Source organism: Solanum lycopersicum, chromosome 3 (assembly GCF_036512215.1).
Source record: "Solanum lycopersicum chromosome 3, SLM_r2.1".
Lineage (NCBI taxonomy): Eukaryota > Viridiplantae > Streptophyta > Magnoliopsida > Solanales > Solanaceae > Solanum > Solanum lycopersicum.
Genome location: NC_090802.1, coordinates 67,430,666 through 67,452,971, shown reverse-complemented (window position 1 = coordinate 67,452,971; position 22,306 = coordinate 67,430,666). Strand labels below are relative to the sequence as shown.

At 34.8% G+C, this 22,306-nt stretch overlaps 2 protein-coding genes across 5 annotated transcripts; one reads left to right on the top strand and one right to left on the bottom strand.

Annotated features, from left to right (window-relative positions):
- The first annotated feature begins 730 nt into the window (after positions 1–730).
- On the top strand, positions 731–17,835 carry LOC101265214 (calcium-transporting ATPase 9, plasma membrane-type). 4 transcript variants are annotated; one of them, XM_026030247.2, is made up of 33 exons: positions 731–1,135; positions 1,273–1,389; positions 1,469–1,508; positions 2,335–2,388; positions 2,490–2,621; positions 2,705–2,794; positions 3,234–3,303; positions 4,402–4,472; positions 4,572–4,655; positions 4,737–4,814; positions 4,895–4,966; positions 5,417–5,500; positions 5,589–5,671; positions 5,755–5,863; positions 7,158–7,213; positions 7,314–7,356; positions 7,470–7,553; positions 7,659–7,796; positions 8,195–8,260; positions 8,342–8,443; positions 9,204–9,314; positions 9,505–9,672; positions 10,336–10,395; positions 10,808–10,972; positions 11,078–11,194; positions 13,944–14,042; positions 15,203–15,340; positions 15,572–15,672; positions 16,668–16,713; positions 16,840–16,974; positions 17,140–17,247; positions 17,331–17,422; positions 17,498–17,835. In XM_026030247.2, exons 5-33 carry the CDS (start codon positions 2,598–2,600, stop codon positions 17,589–17,591), a joined length of 2,688 nt encoding a protein of 895 aa, XP_025886032.1. In that variant the 5' UTR covers positions 731–1,135; positions 1,273–1,389; positions 1,469–1,508; positions 2,335–2,388; positions 2,490–2,597; the 3' UTR covers positions 17,592–17,835. The 4 variants fall into 4 exon arrangements, 3 of the variants coding, with proteins under 3 accessions (XP_025886032.1, XP_010318439.1, XP_004235507.1); XR_003246183.2 differs by having other exon boundaries at positions 737–1,135; positions 2,273–2,388; positions 17,087–17,247; XM_010320137.4 differs by having other exon boundaries at positions 737–1,135; positions 2,273–2,388; positions 16,840–16,932.
- Positions 17,836–18,355: 520 nt separating this feature from the next.
- LOC101265521 (glutamyl-tRNA reductase-binding protein, chloroplastic) lies at positions 18,356–21,241 on the bottom strand. Its single transcript, XM_004235461.5, has 5 exons — positions 20,712–21,241; positions 20,562–20,633; positions 20,382–20,486; positions 20,157–20,306; positions 18,356–18,909 (listed from the first exon to the last, which is right to left on the bottom strand). The coding sequence occupies exons 1-5, from the start codon at positions 21,009–21,011 to the stop codon at positions 18,670–18,672; spliced, it is 867 nt and encodes a 288-aa protein (XP_004235509.1). The 5' UTR covers positions 21,012–21,241; the 3' UTR covers positions 18,356–18,669.
- Between the last annotated feature and the right edge of the window lie 1,065 nt (positions 21,242–22,306).

The window sequence follows — 22,306 nt, the reverse complement described above, 5'->3', positions numbered from 1 at the left end:
TACTAATCTGGTCGATTAATTAGCGAAATATATTATTGACACTGCAGGTTGTTGATTCTGTTCATGATTACAAAAGTGAGGTGATTGGACCATAATATTGTTTCTTAGTACATGTGTTAATACTTTTATATTGCAGACTTCAACGGCGTGAAGCTGGTACAAGATTAGTTACAGTAGTTTTCTGATATTCTATTTATAGCAGCAGAAGGATGATGATGGAAGTCATGTCACATTATGGTATGAATAAGTTGAAAGACTTTTTCTTGTTGACAGAGCCCAAAATACATGAATGCTTAATTCGCTGTAATGTATGTAACACTTTTGTTTCAACAATGACATCCATATATGTATATATATGTGAAAAGAAACATTTGAATGTCATTATATGCATGGAACTTTTTGTCTAAAGTTCTCTCCGAAAAATACATACATATAAATGGTTGATGATGAGATTTCACAAAATAAGGTCTAAATGTAAATCTGAAATAGTGTTGATGTGAGAGACACAATTGCTAAGCCAAAATGCATTATTATTTATACAGAGACTTAACTACTACATCTACATTACAAGAAAAATGCAGCTAACTAAGCCATTTACCAGCTATATTTATCAAAATATTATATCTCAAACTAGCTAGCATACAATGGTATGTGGTGCAAATGAATAAAGAAATAAATTAATGATAAAAAAAAAAGTTTCCTATTAAACTATTAATGAAATTTTATGAAAGAAATTAATGTATTAATTTTGATAGGAGAATGTTGGTGTGAGCATCACATGAAGTGATGGTGGTAAAGCAAAAAACCCATCCTTTGCGCGAAAACCCTGAAATAGAAAACGGTTTTTGGGCAAAACCCCAAATCAAGGTTTGTGGTTTCCCTGTATAGTCGCTCGACCTCATATTACATGATTTTTGGCTCTTCCTCCTCTCACTACAAATACAAAGGATGTATGTATCTCTCTCTCTCATTTACTATATATATCTGAGAGTGGTGGCATCTGACGACTGCTCCAACCATGGACCTGGAAGCCGGCTCCTCCCATCTCAACTCTTCTCCCCAACACCACTTCTCTGATCTTTTCCACATTCCCAATACCAAGAATGTATCTTTCCACGCTCTTAAACGCTGGAGGGTAATTGAAATTTTCATTTTCATTTTCATGTGTTGACACAGTTGATCATCTCCATCTCATATCATAATTTGCGTTAAACTAGTACATTTTTCTCTATTCACGCATTAATATCCTAACATCTTTCTCATCACTCACAGGAAGCTGCACTTGTGCTTAATGCTTCACGCCGATTTAGGTATACTCTCGACTTGAGAAAAGCCCAAGAGAAAGAACAAAGAAGAAGGATGATCAGAGCACATGCTCAAGTCATAAGAGTAATGATCAAATTCATTTCTACCCTCTTCTTTTGATTGATTTAATGAATATCTCACCATCCCTGCTTTGCTTTTGTAGGCCGCACTACTTTTTAAACTTGCTGGACAACGAGCTATTGGTATATACTTTGCAAATCCTTTTCAACTAATGCTTTATCTTCAATATCTACCAAATATTGCCGCTTCCCTTGCATAACACTGGTAAAATAACTGGTGCTCATGCATCACTGACATTTCGGATTGAATGTATACTATTAAATGGACAATATACATTCCCAGAAAAGCATCCATCACATGAAAAATTCTCAACTCTTTTTTTCTTTTGATTGATACATCTGTAAACGTAGCTGCTTTATTTCTTAACTCATTGCTTGCCAACTCTCTGCCTGTCTCACCCCCTCATCCTCTTTTCTTCTAACAACCGAGATCGTTTACTTGTAAAAGTCTTCTTCTTTTCTAGGTAAATATTTTCATCACATTCGACCTGTTTGGTGCAAAACTGAAGTTAGCGCAGTCATTTTGTCTCATGGTTGCTAGATTTGTTAATCAAGAAATCTATCTTCTGAGCCCATAATTCTATTCTTTGTTGAAGTAAACAAGGAAAAAAAAATGATAATTTTGATCTACTATGTTCTATTGTTTCACACTTCTTTTGGAAGCACATACAGGGTAGCCAAGCTGCCTCAAGCTAATTTTATGGTAGACAGACAAAGTGCTAGCCGAAGTTTCAATATCTTGAACATCAAATGAATTTAAGGATATAGTTAACTTTACGTCTCTGTCTTTAACTGTAGGTCGCTTAGATACGAACTATTCGTACAAGTAACAACGTACCTTAAACTCTGTCATTTGCTTTGTTTTTGGTATCTGTTCTATTTTCTAGTGTTGGGTACCGAAGTTGCTCCTCTACCTCCTCGTGGTGACTATGGAATTTCACTTGAACAGCTAGCTTCAGTGACTAGGGATCACAATCTTTCTGCACTGCAACAATACGGAGGAGTAAGTTAACTTCACTGAGTTTTAGTTATCTTACATAAAACCATGCTACTAGTAGGGACTCATCTATATCGGCATTCTGATATTGATGTTGACATCTTCAGGCCAAAGGCTTATCAGAGAAGTTGAAAACAGATGTTGATTCAGGAATTGCTGATGATGATATTGAATTGTCAAAAAGAAAAAATGTATTTGGGGCAAATACGTATCCCATGAAAAAGGGTCGCAGTTACTTGGTATTAGTTTCTCCCAAGTTGTCTTGTTGAACTGATTTCTGTAAGGAGAAGTGAGATGTAACTATTATCTTTATTCTTTGTAGAGATTCCTTTGGGAGGCTTGGCAAGATCTGACTCTCATCATCTTAATTGTAGCTGCTGTACTATCACTGGCACTTGGAATACACACAAAGGTACTTTGCTCTTTATATTATAGGTTCTTCTATTTGATGTTAAAAACTCTGCATTTTTCTATCTTTTTCCCCCCTATAGCCTATCTTTAACCTTTTATTGGGAAGTGCGAAATATCTGGATATTTCCGAGTTGTCAATTTGACGTCTATCAACCAGTATAGACCTCATTTTAGGAAAAAATAAAGCAGATATGTCCAGTATTGAGCGTGCGAGGGGTGGTGATGGTGTTGAATCCCACATTGTTTGTGAGATAAGTACTTGGACTCCTTATATGGTCTTGGGCAGATTAAGTTAGGTTCATGTCCATTTCTTTACCAAACAGAAGCATGTATAGAATGGAAAATTAATGATGGTCCTTGATTATTTTAGGAAATCAGAAGATGATGTTATATTTAATGATGATTGTTACTAAAAGTTCCATTCATGATTATTTATACAGGGCCTGAAAGAAGGATGGTATGATGGTGGAAGCATAACTTTTGCCGTACTTCTTGTTATTTTTGTAACAGGTAATTTCTATGGTTCTTGTTTGTCTACTTCTTCTTATCCAAGTGAATGGATTTTATAAGTCATTAAATTCTACCTGCTATTTTGTAACAGGTAATTACTTTGCTTCTTGTTTGTCTACTACTTCTAATCCAAGTGAATGGAGTTATAGAATTCATTAAACTCTACAATGGCTTGGCTGCTTTCTCTTTTGTCAATCCCAGGTTACTAAATTTGTATTGACTACTGGAACAAATTGAAGAATATTCATTAACATTCAAGAAAACCATGAAACTAATAGAATCAGACTAAAGATATCAACCTCTCAGAATTTCAGGAAACTGATAAAACTCATAGCTGCAGCTTAATTTGCTATTTATACTTTCTTCTCTCTCTCTCTCTCTCTCTCTCTCTCTCTATTCACGTGTTTAGCTTGGTCAAGCCTTATCAGATTCATGTAGCAGATTATTAATCATATTCAATTAATATTTCGGTTGCTAAAATATAGTTTCTTTCTTCTGTTTGCTAATAGTAGCTTTAGTTCTCCAGATAACAAGTTGCATTCTTACACGCATTTTCCTTCCTATCAAATAAATTGATTATTCTGTTTCTCTTTACAATGAAAAAGGTTCTTTAATATTCTTCAAGAGCTATTCACTTATTTTGTTCTGAAGTTTAATTATGTTTACTCTATTATCAAATCAATCTTCTTCTCTTCTTTCTTGGTAACAAAAAGGGTAGCTGTTTATTATTCCTAGTCTTGAATTTCTGGGGTGAGGTGTGTTATGTGAGTATTGCAATTTAACAATTCATGAGTTGCAATCCTGCTAATTGATCATCATAATGTAGCTTTCTTTCCTTTTTCTTTGAAAGGAGAGTTCAATTTATGTAGTTCTCCTCGTGCCTTTTTTTTCTTCATAAATTAACTTGTCCTAGCTTTTCAGAGTGGATTTGCAAGCTCCCATCTTGTTTTCTGGGTTTGTTTGTATATTTCGTGATTGAGGTGTATAGTTCATTGATAGAACCCATGTGGTGGGGGGCGGGGGCATTATTCCCTACCAATCCTTATTTACTACTACATCTTTGATTTAATTAATTTTGTTTTGTAAATTTTCATTTAGCAACAAGTGACTACAGACAGTCCTTGCGATTTCAGAACTTAAATGAAGAAAAACGAAATATCCAAGTAGAGGTAATTGCAGTTTATGAACCATAGCCCCGTGACAATTATATTAATTACGATCCTTATCGTATACATGAAAAATTAACTGCTTCAAAATGATCTATAAAGGTTATAAGAGACGGCAGAAGGGATAAAATTTCAATATACGAAATTGTTGTTGGTGATTTTGTTCCTCTCAGGATAGGCGATCAGGTAAAGATGGCTATGTAGATTTTTCTGCCTCTTCTCTAGTCATTTTCTGATCAAAGAGATAAAGCTTTGGTATTCTTTCAGGTTCCTGCAGATGGAGTCTTGATCTCTGGTCATTCTCTGGCAATTGATGAGTCTAGCATGACTGGTGAAAGCAAGATTGTAAGTTGGTTTGACCTTCATGCATAGTATGTGTAAGCTCATTGATCCAAATGATCTTAAATATCATATCATTTTTAAAGGTAAACAAAAATCAAAAGGCACCTTTCTTGATGGCTGGTTGCAAGGTAGCAGATGGTGCTGGAACCATGCTTGTAAGATCATCTTATTTCTTTCTTTGTTTCTTTTATTCCGATCTCCCCAATCCCTTTGAGGATTTAAGAGCTAATTTCTATTTGGAGCAGATGAAATTTTAGACATTGTTTCCCATTTGGCCATAAATTTTATTTCATTATCCAAACTAAAACACAAATTATTATTTACAAACCGATGTTTGTCTTACAATTCGATTCAATATTTCTTGAAATAGATAATATAAGTTGGAAAACTGATTTGATGTATTTCAAATGAAATAATAGTCCACTCACAAAACTTCAACTTTCTTTTCCAAGTGAAATTCATGTACAAACATGTATAATTACTCTTTTTGTTTCAACTTCAGCTAAATTTTATCCAAACATCTCATATTGAAAGACCGTCTCCTGTTCTATATTAAAAACAAAGCTCCCTCATCTTTATCTTCTTAAACATATATTTTTATTTAGGTAACTGGTGTAGGAATCAATACTGAATGGGGATTGTTGATGGCGAGTATATCAGAGGATACTGGTGAAGAAACTCCTTTGCAGGTTATATTAGAATGTGCTGTCCATCATCATCAGTTTCTCTACTTGTTATATCCATTCTGTGTTTAGCTTTTCAATTACAATATGGCAGGTGCGTTTGAATGGGGTTGCCACCTTTATCGGCATTGTTGGCCTTGCTGTTGCTCTCTTTGTGCTCATTGTTCTTTTGAGCAGGTGAAAATTTTGCTCCCTTCCAAAGCTTCTCTGTATGGTTTCATGCTAAATATTGCATATGACTTAAATATTCTGTCCCCCAGGTTCTTCACTGGGCATAGCAAAAATCCAGATGGGACTACCCAGTTTGTTCATGGACAGACCAGTGTTGGTAAAACAATGGATGGAGTTGTACATATCATCACTGCAGCTGTAAGTTCTTGCTGATCAATGTTTTTAAGTTTTATCGAACAGGCTTTGCCCTTTAGGCACTATAAATATTATGGATTCCAATGGACACCAGTGGAGTTGCAAATTTTAGGTCCACTACCTAAGAATCGATAAAGCCTTTTTCTATTGATTTTCACTGCTCTTAGGTTCTGTATGTAGTTCAGAAAGCTATTTGTCATGTCCAATCAGGATTATTGACATGGAAGATAAGATTCTAGTGAGATATCTGGGTTAGATTGAACAGACACACAACAGAGGGCCCTTTTTTTTTTTAGTTCTCAAAAAAAGTAACATGCATTTATAACCTATCAATGAGTGTAGAAGTGGAGTCTTGTCATATATTAATCAATCGACTACACGCTTGAACCCTAAACTAGTTGTGGTCAGCTATACGAGTTCTCTATATCCCCTTTGTGTATGCATATAATTAGAACTTAACGTAGTATATAAATTGTATTTATTCTTTGTTATAAATGTTCTATCCTTTCTTCTACATTTTCTCAATGAGGCCCACAAAGTGGAGTTTTGAGATTTTTAAGTAAACTTTCCTGCATAGACTTGTATTGCCCAAAAAACAAAGAGAAAGGATGAGATGTGTTCCTAAACAATGTGTATTTAAAATGGTCCCCTTTTTTGGACAATATACTCTAAGACTCCACCAGTGTTTCTTAAAGGCGCACTTAAGCCCTAAAGCGAGGCTCATAACGTGTTGAGGGCTTCAACTCGCTTTATATGCGCTTCAATATCGTCATCAAGGTTCTAAGACAAAGTTTGCCAGTGAGCCTCTTCGGAAGAAGTGATAGTAAACAATTGATATTTCACTTTATCATAATGTTTTTTTCATTTTCTATGGTCATATATTTGTCATACATGTTTATAATTATTAGTCTTAGAGTAAACATATATATTTGTAAATTTTGTCCCTTTGCACTTTTCTTAGCCACACTTTTTGTGCTTAAAGCTCCATCAGACCTTAGAGCTTTTTTGCGCTTTTCACCTTTGATAACACTGGACTCCACATTGTTCAATGGCCAAACTTAAGTGTCGATAAATTTTAAAGAGGGAAAAAAATGATCCAAAATGGATTCAACAATCTGTTAAAAGTGCCCACATGATTTAATACTTTGATTCTGTTTCAGTCTCCAATAATCAATGGTTGTATTTTTTGTATAAAACTATTAGTCCATGTTTTGTTGTTCATGGAAGACATTAAGTGTCTGACAGATTCAGTACCTACAATTCGAGTCATCTATCTAATGCAATAAGTTATTTTCAGGTCACAATTGTGGTTGTTGCTGTCCCTGAAGGTCTTCCTTTAGCTGTTACATTGACGTAAGTATCAAAAAAGTGCTTCTTACTCGACACTGTTGACTTAATTTTCATGTGCCTTATAATCCTCTTAAATCATTGCCTGCTCTAAATGTTGTGACAGTTTAGCATGCTCAATGAAGAAAATGATGGCTGACAAGGCTTTGGTACATATGTCTTTCCTCCTTTGCTATATCTGTTTGATTATTTAGTTAAATATATAAGGATGTTGATACTATGATAATCATGCATGAAATAGTTTTCTTTGATTAATTTGCAGGTGCGCAGACTTTCAGCTTGTGAAACTATGGGCTCTGCTACAACTATTTGTAGTGATAAAACTGGAACACTGACTCTGAATCAGGTTACGCTGCTGGTTCATGCTTTTGATCTTAAATTGACAACTTCAGTTACATATTTACACTGATTCACAAATTATATGATGACTTATATGCTCGTGTTTGTGCAGATGACAGTCGTAGAAGCCTATGTCGGGAAAAAGAAGCTCGACTCACCTGAAGATGGTTCACAGTTGCATTCAGCTGTTTCTTCTCTTCTGGATGAGGGCATAACTCAGAATACATCTGGCAGTGTCTTTACTTCTAAGGTATTCACCCTGTTTCCTTGTCGCTCCCTAAATTATCTCTGCCTCTCCTCATACATGTGCCATGTATTTTGATGGCTTTAGGGTGACAGACATTCATGATAAAGTTTGAGATGAGAATTCGCAATAGTCTTCTTAGATGACATTTACTCAAAATGCTCTTCAATATAAGTCCCCACAGATCAACTCTTCAAAGGAAAAAACATGCATTGTCTTTCTAATTGCACATTCACAGTAGTATTTGGATCAACTGCTTTGCACCTCTTTATCTTTCCCTCCCTCACCATGCTCAATACTTCTAATTTTATTTTGTTATCTAATCAATGTTCTTGTTTACTTTGGCATGCATGTATATACTACCTTTGGTTCATTCTATTTTTGACTCAGTTCCCTCTTCGTAGGATGGCAAGGGAACAGAGGTTTCAGGCTCTCCCACTGAAAAAGCCATTCTTTCATGGGGCGTCAAGGTAGTATTAACAACTTGTTTTTCCGTTTACTGATATAAATCAACAAAATCTGCTTATTCAACTAATGCACAATTTACTCAGATTGGAATGAAGTTCGATGTTGTCAGATCACAATCCATAGTTCTTCATGTCTCTCCTTTTAATTCTACAAAGAAGAGAGGAGGTGTTGTAGTTAGAGAGCAGGTAATCGACTTATCTGATATTCGAGTGCTTGCTGCTTCATAGTCCTGTTCGCTTTGCCAAGGTTTCTTTAATTTAAAATTATGCGTAATTATGCCCATTTAGAGGGATTTATTGCTCCACATAAGTAGTTTAATGGAGAAACATATTGTGATATTTCTTTTCCTAACTAGTTAAATAATTAAAACCTACCTTGTGAGGCTTCAAGTGCTAAAATCAAGAATCAAAGTTGTAGTCTGCATGTAAGTGTTTGTGGGATGATGTACTGCAACAAGTTATCTCTTCGCGAGATGTCGTAGGCTAAGTTATAATCTACTTGTGTTTCATATCAAAAGATCGTATCAAACAGTCCTCAGGGTTTAAGAATAGAAAATTCCTAGAAATGATATATATAATAAGCCCCACTGCTAGTGATTCCTTCGGACTGACCTAGGATCCGTTGTAGCATTCGTGTCACCTGATTGTATGATTATCCGGTGATAAATCAGCATAGAGTTAGTTTTTGGACTATGACATTCAGGTACATAATCTCATGAAATAAGGGCTTCCTAGGATAAGAGCTAGCAGAGGCGCTGTGGCCTCTTTGGATTTTCAAGTTCATTCTTTCTTGTTTTCTTTATGGCTCACATTATAGTTTCTTCTGTTGATGCACACTTCTGATTTCCTTTAATCTATATATTTGAGTGGATGAACTTTTTAATTATCTGCACATGCATGAGGTTATTAATCGCATATTTAATGATTTTTCTTTCTTCTTTTGCAGAGTGGCTCTCAAGTTCATATGCATTGGAAAGGTGCAGCTGAAATTATACTGGCATCTTGTACTGGATACCTTGATTCAAATGGCTGCTTGCAATCCATTGAAAAGGAGAAGGTTGGAAGAAGTTAGGACTACTTTCTAAGAGAGAAAATTTTGATAAAATTGAGATAGGACTACTTTCTGTTGACATTATGTTGTCCTAAATCCGGCCATTAAAAACTTGAGAAAAATTATGAATCACAAAAGGACACTTTAGTGCAGACTTTATCCTTTCATCTCTTTTTAGTAATTATGTTGGCTGCAGGATTTTTTGAAAGAAGCCATTGAAGATATGGCAGCAAAAAGTTTGAGGTGTGTTGCCATTGCATACCAAACTTGTAATGTGAATGAGGTTCCAACTGATGAAGAACAACTGGCTCAATGGATTCTACCAGAAGATGACCTTATTTTGCTTGCTATACTCGGTATAAAGGTACATATTCTTAATCATACTTTTGCAGCTCAAAATAAAATAAAGGTGCATGTTATGTAAGGTCGTGTAATTGAGGTGTATATAGTCTCTTGAATATTGTTCTGCTCGTGTCCTCTCTCATCTCAAGTTTGTCTACCTGGTAGTTGTAATTTATGACAAATACTTACCATATCCTTTGATTACTTCACAATCTCATGTCTGCAGCACAGGTACTCCCACCATCCTACTCCTCTTTCAAGTTTCACCTGGCTCAACTATCGTGGGGTTTAAGAGAAAATGGTTTGAATATTCTTTTTAAAACGTCAGTTCAAAAAAAATATTCTATTTAAAACATATGTGTTAACATTAATTGAAGTTATCATAGGATTAAATGATGTCAAATCCTATTGAAAAATAGAACTAAAAAAATAAATAGATAGATCTCAAGGCATTTGATAGAGTAATACTGTTAAAGTATAATATATTAAATTGACTTCTAATCTTCGTGGACAACTAAACTAAAACTGATATGGAAAATGAGATGGATAGAGTGTATGGCCCAGCTGTCTGAGACACCACCTTATGAAAAAACTATTTGACATGATACATATTTGTGTGCAGTATTTAATTTTTCGTGAGTTGTTTTGCATGTTCTCATTCATCTTTATTTTCCTTTTTACATAGGATCCTTGTCGTCCAGGTGTCAAAGATGCAGTGAGACAGTGCAGTGATTCTGGTGTTAAGGTAATCTTTTTGTTTGGATGTAATAGTAGCTAATAAGGTGAAATGATCGACTATATAATCGTATCTTACTTTGTCAGCAAGAAGACTTTTACTTGGTCCAAGGTGTTTTCTTTTAATTAATTGAACCTATTTTCAAACACTTTGAACCAGTTAAGTATACTAATGTTTTATGTTTATTCTATCAAAATCTATCTTCCTCTTTACAGGTAATTTATTGGAAATTTGGTAGGTCTTGAATGGTTTAAAATATTTCAATTATTAGCCATTTCAGGATGCATATAGTACAGTATGTCATGGTTGGGTGTGCACATTTAGCCACATGACCGTGACTTCTAATTTGAGGAGATCTGGAATGCATTTAGCTTAAGCATTTGTTCTTATAAGCAAAAACTTTACTCTTGAGAACCTTTAGGTGCGGATGGTAACTGGAGATAATATTCAAACAGCTAGAGCAATTGCCTTGGAGTGTGGAATTTTAAGTTCAAATACTGAAGTCACAGAATTTGAAGTTATTGAGGGGAAAACCTTCCGTGAGTTGTCTGAGAAGGAGAGAGAACAAGTTGCAAACAGAATGTCGGTATGTTATCCATGAAGAGATAATAACTGATTTATATATTTAATCTACTTGTATCTCCATTTGTATGTTGGCACATCTTGTTAAAAGTAGAAAACTGGTTTCTAGGTTATGGGAAGGTCATCACCAAGTGACAAGCTTTTGCTTGTGCAAACTCTGCGTAAACTAGGGGAAGTCGTTGCTGTTACTGGAGATGGAACTAATGATGCTCCTGCACTGCATGAGGTGTGATGACCTTCTTATCACTTTCCGTTTATTCAATTGTTTAGTTTTCTTCTGCTTTTTGAGTCTTCACTTGCTGATCCTTGTACACATTTGGTCTCTGAGCACTAAAACAAACTTTAAGAAGAAGTGGTTTTGATCCTATGCCACTTGAGCAATAAACGATTGAAATTTGGTCGGTCACTATAAATTAAAAAGAAGAAGAAGAACATGATGCAGAGAGAACTCAATATACAAGAGGCGAACTTAAGGAAAATTTAATAGTAAATGAAGGTTAGGGGTTCAACTAAACCTCATTTTGTTATTGAAGGATTTAATAACGAGTGTTTCAAAATACTCATTGCCTGAGTTATAATCATTGTTTTTGTTATATTTCGTACTTTAAGCTTTTCTAATCATTAAGGATGGCTTCAGTGTAGACTTGGTCATATGGAACCGATCTCATAAATTGGTGGAACTCCCTAATGTTCTATTGCTATTATGTGTAGCATTGACTGCCTTCTATTTCCTACATTTGAATGCCCCTTTAGTGACTAATCTAGTTTTGTCCAAGATGCAGGATGATCTAGTAAGCTCCTCTTAATATTAGCACTTTATCCACAAAAAAAGAAGAAAAAAAAGCTAGGAGTTTATTTAAATTTGTCATTTTCTGATTTCCTGAGTAGCGTTGCATTCTACTTCTTTCATCCAAACCCGGTTAGATGTTGTCCCTTCAAATACAATTGGGCAAGTATTTCAACTTCACTAAACATGAGGAATACATCAATATCATAAAATATGCATAATTTAACGAGGAACAAAGATAAAAATATTTTTAAAACCATCAAATATTAAGCACCTTTTATATCTAAGCTTCTTACTTAACTAAATCTACTGCCGAATATCAAAGAATTAGCATTGTCTTTGCTAAACCTTAACAAGTAAAGAAAAGGAACACATAGGATGTTGAAGGATGCATGATGGAGATCTTCTCTCCTTCGTCTTTCGTTTTATCTTTTCCTAATACTTTTTTCTTGCCTCCCTCTCAAAGATGTGATATCCCATTTGGAGGGTGCCTAGGCACTGAGTATGAATCTCTACAACCTCCACTAATGGTGTTTTTTCATCCAACAACCCTTCCCCTTGTCAAAAAAATGACACTACAACCGAATTTAGATATGTTAGAATAGGAATAAGTTTATATAATCCTATTAAAACAGGAATAGGTTTATACAATCCTATTAGAATAGGAATAGATTTATACAATCCTATTAGAATAGGAATATGTTTATACAATCCTATTAGAATATGAATAGGAATACTTAATAGTATCCTACTTGATAAAGGATTGTATTCTAGGGTCTATAAATAGGGTCTCAATGTAACAATGTAGACACAACAACAATTCAATAACATTCTTTTTTTATATTTCTCACAACATACATAACAACTTCCTTCATTGCCAATGAGTCCAAAAATTCGCTCTCATCCCACAATTTCACCTGCAATAATTCTTCCATTCTCTACCATTTTCATCAACTAAAGCCACAAACTTATGGCTTCTCATCACCATTCCACAACCATAAGTTACAACACTAAAACAAACTCACGTTATCCTCAATTATTAATGCATGAGAGTTTGAGGGTGAAGTATTACCTTTAGAAAGAAACCCTTGCAAAATCCTTCACTTGAATTCTTGGGAAGCAACTTGAGTGTTCTAAAATCTGCATGAGAATCTATGAGTTAATCATGTAGTAAGTGAGGAAATTAGATAAGGAATATCTTACCTTGATGTAGGAGGTCTTTGGGGGAGAAAAACTAGAGAGAAGCTCCAAAATCGTCCAAACATATGCCCCTCTTTCTCTCACTTTGTAGACCAAAAAATAGAAGAAACAAGCATATTTTTAGCCTACCACGATGCGGGGTGCCAGCATGGATGAAAAAGAATCGACTTCCTGAAGTTTGTCTTAACGCAACGCGGGCCATGTGGTGTCCCCAGCCATTTCGATTGCACTTCAGTAAAACGTACATATATTTTTGTATAGAGCTCATTGATGAACGGTTTGTGCATAAAAGTCTACATGCGGGTAGATATGTTTGTTTGAAGTTGGACCTTGTGCGAGCTCATCAAAAACTTAGTTCGTGCTATAGCTTCCAATTTCAACTTTATGCTAGCTCTCCTTAGACCTTAAATCACTTCTGAGACGTTTCCTATACTTATTATTATGTCCATTTGATATGGTACTAGTCTGTAGCCTCCTTTGTAACACAAAAGCATTATTTCTAGTTGTCATTGTCGCACTATAAAATCTTTAATCATTTTGGACCTTTGTCCCTTTGCTCACCGTGCTTCCACACCGTCCTAGTCCATTGAATTACTTTGTCTGTAAAATCCTCAGGTGGTCTCCACATTCCAGTTTTTGTGGGATTTTTGAGATTCTTAATCCGTATTAGACCTGGTAGAAAGGTTCAAATTTATGGAGTCTTACATATCTCCAATGGGACCACTGTCTTATCTGCGTCAGAGTATTGTGATAGACCTCAAATATAAATTATTCTCCTGTGTAAGTAATGTACCCATGACTTGATGTTCAGGGTTTAATAATATTGCCAAAGTTTAGGTGCTGTATATGGTCTGGAATAGCAGTTTTTTGTGCCTAATTACATTATTCTATTTGAATGCTTTATTAGCTGCAATTCTTCAATGTTAATTTTTGTATTGTCTAGTGATTTTTCTGTGTTTAGTTAATTTCATTGTCTTTCAATATTTAGGCCGACATAGGCCTTTCCATGGGCATCCAAGGAACAGAAGTCGCAAAAGAAAGCTCTGACATCATTATCTTGGATGATAATTTTGCTTCAGTAGTGAAGGTGAGTTGGAAAATCTCTTTTGGTGTTTGAAGAAAATGTTTAGTTTGATTTTTAAAAATTACTTTTTGTGATAATAGGTCTCAACTATGTACAATGCCAGAAATGCTTATTAAATCTTTTCATCATTAAAATACTGCACATTTATCATAAACTTCAGTATTCTGATGAGAACATTTGTGGGCCTATGGAGGTGGGCTTTGAGGTCAAAAACTCATAGATATGTTTTTACAAAGCTGTGAAAGAGGGTGAATTGTACCAACTTATAATGCCTCTGAGATATGTAAAATGTCATTCTGAGATTAGTTACTCTGTATCTACTAACTCCTTTACTATCAAAATGACCAATATTTCGGAAAAAAATCACTTATTATCCTTAGTCTGAACTTTCATTACACCTCAACTACATGTGATGTTGTGAATGCTTTTGTATGTCTTTTCACTGTTAATATAAGCATATTCATCAGAACTTCAGAAATCTGATGAGAACATTTATTTGAACTATGAAGGGTGGGTTTTGAAGGTCAAAAGCACATGAAAACTCAGACATGTATTCATGTTCTGTATTTTTTATTTTGATCTTGAAAGGTAATTTGGCTGAATTTGTGAAGGTGACTTGGAAATACAGATAGTGCTTCTAAAAATTTGACCACTTATTCTGAGATCATAATTTATTATTTTGCATTAAGCATGTAGATGTTGAGCACTTTTAACCAGTAGGCATTAGAATATACTCTAAACTTGTATTGATTTGCAAACACAATGTAACACTAGCTTATCAAATTTTGGAAGTCAACATGAAAATCAAAGATCTTTTAGATATTTTGTTAAACGATGAAGTGACAGAGGGAGTGCAAGGGCAAAAAAGAGGAGTCAGATTACGAGAAACAAGCAGTGCAAGCTTCTTGTTTATCTTATTATTGCATCCCTTTGCCTTCTCATCGTCAAATTTCCTAGTGGATATTATTCTTCTTGGACTGGCACCCCATCCTTTGAGCCATGTTTATTTAACAACTTGGAGAAAGCAGCAAAACACCGAGGAAGTAGATGATGTGTCTTTTTAATCCATATCTGTGTTGTATCAGCTGGTGTAAGTTTGTGGTGTCTTAGTGTACTAGCGTAATGAAAAGCCGTGGTCCTTGACTTAATTTATCTCAATGTAGGTTGTACGCTGGGGTCGTTCTGTTTATGCAAATATTCAGAAATTCATTCAGTTCCAGCTCACTGTTAATGTCGCAGCTCTTGTAATCAATGTTGTGGCAGCAGTTTCTTCTGGTGATGTTCCTCTAAACACAGTGCAGGTTCTCTCTCTATCTGTCTATCTATCTTTTGACCTACACGGATGCAGGGGTATATAAAATTGTAATTTCATAGGTATAAATATGTATATGTATGTATATATTTTTTGAGAATGATATATAGTACATACGTGTGCTATGTTTATCATTCAGTGGGTAATAAGGACTTACATATAGTTATTTGCTGGAAGTCTTCTTCTTTTTTCGTTTTGCTCAAGGATACTCTTATTGCAGCTTCTTTGGGTCAATCTCATTATGGATACTCTGGGAGCACTAGCTTTGGCTACTGAACCACCAACTGACCATCTTATGCATAGACCTCCTGTTGGTCGAAGGTGAGCAACTCGGATGTACCATTCTATCTCCTTATATTTGATACTTTTTTTATGATTTGCAGTTGTCATAAAATGAATTATGCCACAGAGCCTGCTAGTTTGAGGTCTAAATGGTGCATGATCAGAACATCTATTGTAATTTCTGTGAATGTAAGCTTGAAGTGTTCTATATTATTGTGATGAAACTACCTCTATGCTAGATGCATCTTTTTCCATTTCACAGAATGTGAGATATTCAAAGTCTTTCATAGGCATCTTCCGCGTATGATGGTTCAACTAAATATGAGAGCCCTCCTAGTGTAAATATTATGCACCTACTTTTATCCACTTCTTTCCAAAAGGTGCATCAAGATGTTAGCTTCTGTGTTGTTTATTTAATCTCAGAACCCCTCACTTGCAGGAATAAAATTCATCATGGGACAGATTCTTTATCTAAAATAAACTTGGCTTGCACCTTCCTAAATATTTCATGGTTTTTCTAGTTCACGGCTCAGTATATAATTCTTGTGAAGAAAAATTATTCAGACATGCTTTCTATGGGAAACTCGAGGTTCTTTAATGTTAAATTGGGTCTTAGCCCTAACTCACACCCCAAAAGCAAGCTCAAAGGGAGGAGGATTGTACATGCGTTATAATGAGTCCATCCATCTCATTAACCACCGATGATGGGACTTTTGACATTCTTTAACACCCCACCTCACGCCCAATGGCTCTGATACGGTGTTAAAGTAGGGTTTAGGTCTAACTCACACCCCAAAAGCTAGCTCAAAGTGAATAGGATTGTCCAAGCCTTATAAGGAGTCCGCCCGTCTCATTAACCACCAATGTGAGACTTTTTTAACATTTAGAATTGTGAATTTCTAGTTATCAGTGCACTTGGTTTTCTTAAAAAAAAAATAATTGGGGAGTGTTGGTTTGCTTATTTTACTGTGACTCAAGATCTTTTTCAGGATTTTTACATGCTTTGACACTTAATAATTTTTTGTGAAACTTAGGGAACCTCTGGTGACAAATATCATGTGGAGGAACTTGCTTATTCAGGTCTGTGGCCTTACTGATATAGGATATTTGTTGTTTCATTCTATCTTTGCTATGTTCACCGTAAAAACAGAAAGTTTAATAGCCCACATTTTGTATAAACAAATTCTTTATTTTTCTCTTCTGCAGGCTCTCTACCAAATCGGAATCCTTCTTCTACTCAATTTCCAGGGCAAGAGCATTCTCAGCTTAGAGAATGATGACCCAAAACATGCTAATATGGTGAAGAATACCTTAATTTTCAATGCATTTGTTTTCTGCCAAGTAAGCTTTTTGCATTCTTGGTGCAAATTAGGAGAAAGAAATGTGTGTGTAATTTCTTTAAATGGTTATTCTCTGTATGGATAATGTTCTTTGTTCGCTTGTCTTATTCAAGGCTAGATTACACATGAAGCCTCAGATATGTAACTAATTTAAATGGAAATACAGATATTCAATGAGGTTAATGCTCGAAAGCCAGATGAAATGAATGTCTTTACTGGCGTGACCAAAAATCCCCTCTTTACTGGGGTTGTGGGAACTACTTTTATACTTCAGGTGATAGATTTTTGAGCAATGGATAAAATTCTGATTAGAATTCTTGGTGACTGACTCTCATATCCCTCCATACAACTGAACAGATCATTATCATTGAGTTACTTGGAAAATTTACGTCGACGGTTGGACTGAGTTGGAAATTATGGATGGTTTCACTTGTCATTGGTATTATCAGGTATGGTAGAAAGGAAGGAGTTGACTAGCGATAATCTCATCTACATCTCAACATCTTTGTTTATTGTCGTTACAGTTGGCCTCTTGCTGCTGCGGGAAAATTGATCCCAGTTCCAAAGACCCCTGTGGCTAAGGTCTTCATCAAGTTATATCAGCGATGCATTGCATAATTCAGCTGCACTACTTGGTTGTATATAATATGTATAGTACGAGAATAGTTCTGAATTGGAAGGAAAAAAAATGTATAGACTAGTGCCCATTAGCTAGATTTGATAAATGCTGATTATTTATTAGGAAGAGAAGCCCCAAAAAAGATTAGAAAGCATGTTGCATGATGTATAAAGTAATTTGTATATGTTATTGACAGGTGTACGTAGTACATGACAAATATCTATATATTCTTTTACCGAACAAGAGTTAGTAATTTTATTTGTGGGAAAAGTTGATTGGAGGAGTAAACATGTAACTGACCTGCTGTTATTATATGTGGGAGTAGGAGCGTTGGTCGCAGATATGTTGCTATTACGACGGCATCAGCAATGTAGAATAGAAAAGTAAAAGTAATAGTACCTGATATTCATGAGCATTAATTAGTGAGGGAGAAGGTAAGATATCCATCCTTGTGATTTACCAACAGGAGGAGGTTAGGTAAAAACGTGATTCCTTTTGATCATGTATATATACTCTCAATCATAATACTACTCCACTCCACTTCACAACAACAATTTTATATTTTATATTCATACTACTTTCAATTATCAATATTAAATTTTAAAATAATGTTAGAGGGAGGGTGGGTGGGTATGAGCAAATATTTTTTATAGAAGCGCTGGTTTCAGATTATTTAATCTCATCATCATCATTTATTATACTATACTACTACTAATAATAATAAAGTTATGGTGGGATAATGAAGGCTTTCTACTAAGATTAATTTCCTCAAGCAAGTGATAGCCATTTGGCTCAATGATTTGTCCTTTGATTTAATAGAGTATATAAAAACAATTAATCGGACATCAATAATAATCTTGATTCTGGTCATCCGGAATTAAAGGAAAAATTGGTTAGATGACATACAACTACTCTTATGGATTTTATGGTTGGAAGCAAAACAACACACACCAAAACGATAGTCTCTTTTGATTTTCCACGCTACTGAAAGAAACCAAATATGTCTTTCAACACCAACAAAAGCAATGGAGTCAGGAACATGTTCCACCACATTGTAATAACAACCATCAGGATTCTTCACACTCCTCTGTGCTCCATCTTTTTCACTTGTTTCACCTTTTCAAAATCTGCTGCATGGAAATTCTTTTCTACTTCCCAAGCAAATTGAGACATGCAGTTGAAAGATGATTTTGCACCCTTCTCATCTGTAACTTCTCTCGGAAAAGGGATACGAGCTTCAAATACATCATTCAGAGGAGAACTGAACCGGACATCAAAACCTAATCTATCAACCCAAAGCATCTTCCCATCGCAAACCTGCAACAAAAAACATACTTCTTGAGACTAGCAAAACATTACCATTCCTTGACCTGGATCAAAACAACAACCAACAACAACATGCTCTTTGATGTTTCTGATAGACCCTCCGCTCAAAAGAGAAGATGTTCGACCATCGTTGCAAAAAAATATTAACATACAAAGAAAATGAAGCAAAACATAGTAAAACACCTTGAAGAAACAAAAAACTAACCGATTACTAAAAACTACTACTGTCAAGGCTGAGAGGAGATAGGGCTAGCTTCCTGCCTTTCCCATCTAAAGGTGACAACACCCAAAAAGCTGAAATTGAATCATACCTTATCTAATCACCTCCCCCAATTCTCCTTTGACCTACCTCTACCGCACTTCACTCCTACTAAAGCCCACTTCTCACACCTCCTTATTGGCACATCCGCACACCTCCTCTTCACATGCCCAAACCATTTTCTCTGACCCAGAGCACATAACAAATATGCAAACAATCACGCATTCTACCAGACTACTAGGTCATAAAAACCATGCATGTCAATCTAAACTTAAGAGAGCTTTTATTTGGTGAAAATGGAACATGGAGAAAATGACCAAATTGTACCTATCAAACTAGAAAAGAGAGTGGGAAAACGATCAAACAGAGCTCTTGAGCCAGGTAAAAAGGCACATTATCAACTGCTAATGTGAACCTAGGGCCATCACGATGCCACTGCTAATCCGATTTCATAACCCAAAGCCTAAGCTCTGAGAAGTTTGATCATGTATGACCAGTGGTTAGATTTACCAAAAGTTCTTTGTATATATATCACTCTTGGAACTCTGATAATTATTTATCTCTATCGTTCAATGATGGTCTATATGCCCTTAACCTAAAATTATTTTCAGGATCATGGGTTTATTAAATATTTCACTGTCACAAAAATGTTGTCCTGCTTTACTTTCTCAGTTATTCCAAAACATTGTCTACCTATGATAAATATCTTTCTGCTCAATTCAACAAAACTTGGTCCCATAATTTGTTCTTCTCTTAACAAAAAAAAAGTCAAAAGGGTATTTCGAACGAACATTGAATAACTCAAATTATTTGTTGTTTCCAACCTCAAATTTTGATGGATAATGGGTTGCCTCTACCCTCCTTGAAGCAGATTTTTTTTTTCACCTAGACTTATTATACTAAAAAAACAAAACAAAAATGAAAATTTAAAACTATATTGGGAATAAGAGAAAATCATAATGTTAGGTTCATTAGATACCTGGAAATCCAAATCTAGATAGATGTTGCAAAACCGTAAGATGTCTTCCCTATTGTTAGTATTTATTTCGTCAATCATTCTTTCTGCGAAGTCTCGAAGAGGATCAGGGTTCGCTGACTTATATTCTTCTGAAGTGACCCAAATTCCATCCTGAAAGTATATGGAGATAAAATATAAGTGGCGAATGAGATAAAGCATTCTTGATGGAGAATAGACACTACAAACCTCTGCAAAATCATCCATCTGAAGTACCCGTTCGACAGAAAGCAAAAATAAGCGATCGTCATCTACTTGATGGCCAAATCTATTTTCCCAAAGAGAATGAAGCATCTAAAAGAAGAAAGTTTAGTATCATGAATGGAGAAGGAGATTAGTAATTAATTTGAGAAGTAAAAAAGGGGATACCTTCAAAGCTGTGGGTTTTTGTAGCGTCCCCTGTATGGTGCACTGTGGAGTCCGCAAGCCATATTGTTGTAGCTGAGTAAATAGATCAAGGGTTAGAGGAGAAGAAGAAGAAAAACACAAAAGAAGAGAGAGAGATATCGAGAGAGAGACCTGAACAAGGAAGCTAGACTTGGAATTGAGAGCGAAATTGGAAGTTGAGTGATTGAGAAAGAGTAGAGGAGTTCCATGAGGGTCAACAGCGAAAGGTACAGCAATACCTAAAGGCCAACCATCTTGGGTCGGTGTGGATAAAGTGCCAACTGAAGATAATTCCAGAATGGTTCTCGATACCTCAGCTGGGAATGGTTTTCCATGGCTGTTCCTTACAATTGGCCTTAGATTCACCTTCCTTTTTAGGAACCTCACATCACTCCATACGCAAAGAGATGAACTTGGAAGGTGACTCGCCATTCCCTTCTCAACTCAAAAGGATTTTTGGGATAACAAATTATGCACATCAAACCAGATTTTATTTTATTTTTTTGGGTAAAACACACTTATTTTTATTCTTATTATCAACATTTAAACTTGTCTAATTTACAATGAACTCTTTTTTATAAATTAAAGTAGAATAATATTTTCATATTAAGTTTAAACAAAATAATTAAGAAAAGAAATAATAACTTCATATTAAGTTTGACATCAGAGAAAACGAAAAAAATTGACATAATAAGTCTACATCATTTTTAAAAATCAAATTAACAAATTAAGGTTTTAATACAATATCATGTTCATTCCCAATTAACTTTAATTCAAACTCAATATCATTCATACATGAAAGTAATTTACTATTATTTAAAAAATAATCGAAGAATCAAATAGACAGTATAATTCACGAATTAGCTCCAATATTATTTATATTTATATATAAATATATTGACACACATGTAAGATTGTTCGATTCAAAAAAAATTGATTTCTTTTACAAAATGAAAAAGCCATCCTACTTGTTTGGCACGGTATATACTTAAACAATAATTCACAATTTTATTAAATATTTATTTAATAAACCGGTCCGACACCATTCTGTTTGATTGGTTCGGTCGATCTTTCATATTCTTTTTACACCCTACATACGATCATATATATCGCACTTACCTATTACTTTCTTTAATACACTTGCAAAATCAAATCCAAGCATGTGTCATTGACTCATTACACTATCCGACATCATATGCTACATGATTAACACAACATATCACTTTTCTACCAGTGTTGGTACTTCAAAGTTTTCACAATGAACACATAAATCACATAGCGATATGAAAAATATTGTCCATGGCCAAAATATTTTGTTGCTTTGTACTTTTCAAAGAGTTGATTCTATTCCAAAAAAGAGATTAAACATTTAGAAATAGAAAATTTTAAACCAATAAAAAATTCATAGCCACATTTAATAAATTACTATAGAGAACATGCGTGAGAGAGAGATAAAGCAAGACAACATGTTCGATCAAATCAAGGGACAATGAGAAAAAATTACTTACGAGTACTATACCCAATAGTCAAGAATTCAAGTTATACTCCTTTAGAGAGGGGTCAAGGAGGGCACAAAGTTAATAAAGGTCAGAAATTATTTTTACAATCTAAGGATACATCAAAAATTTAATTTTTTCTAAAAAATTCAAATATAAAAAATTATTTTTGACATTTTCAAATAAACATGATAAGTAATAATAATAAAATATCAGATGTTCCCGTGATTA

What these genes read in the sequence shown, in the direction of transcription:
- LOC101265214 (XM_004235459.5), top strand. Translation starts at nt 1,019, where the DNA reads ATGGACCTGGAAGCCGGCTCCTCCCATCTCAACTCTTCTCCCCAACAC. An exon ending in ATGGTGCTGGAACCATGCTT is followed by an intron (nt 4,967 to 5,416) that starts GTAAGATCATCT and finishes ATTTTTATTTAG; the next exon opens with GTAACTGGTGTAGGAATCAA. An exon ending in GTGTTGTAGTTAGAGAGCAG is followed by an intron (nt 8,444 to 9,203) that starts GTAATCGACTTA and finishes CTTCTTTTGCAG; the next exon opens with AGTGGCTCTCAAGTTCATAT.
- LOC101265521 (XM_004235461.5), bottom strand. Translation starts at nt 21,011, where the DNA reads ATGGCGAGTCACCTTCCAAGTTCATCTCTTTGCGTATGGAGTGATGTG. An exon ending in AGTCTAGCTTCCTTGTTCAG is followed by an intron (nt 20,634 to 20,711) that starts GTCTCTCTCTCG and finishes CTATTTACTCAG; the next exon opens with CTACAACAATATGGCTTGCG. An exon ending in ATCTAGATTTGGATTTCCAG is followed by an intron (nt 18,910 to 20,156) that starts GTATCTAATGAA and finishes TTTTTGTTGCAG; the next exon opens with GTTTGCGATGGGAAGATGCT.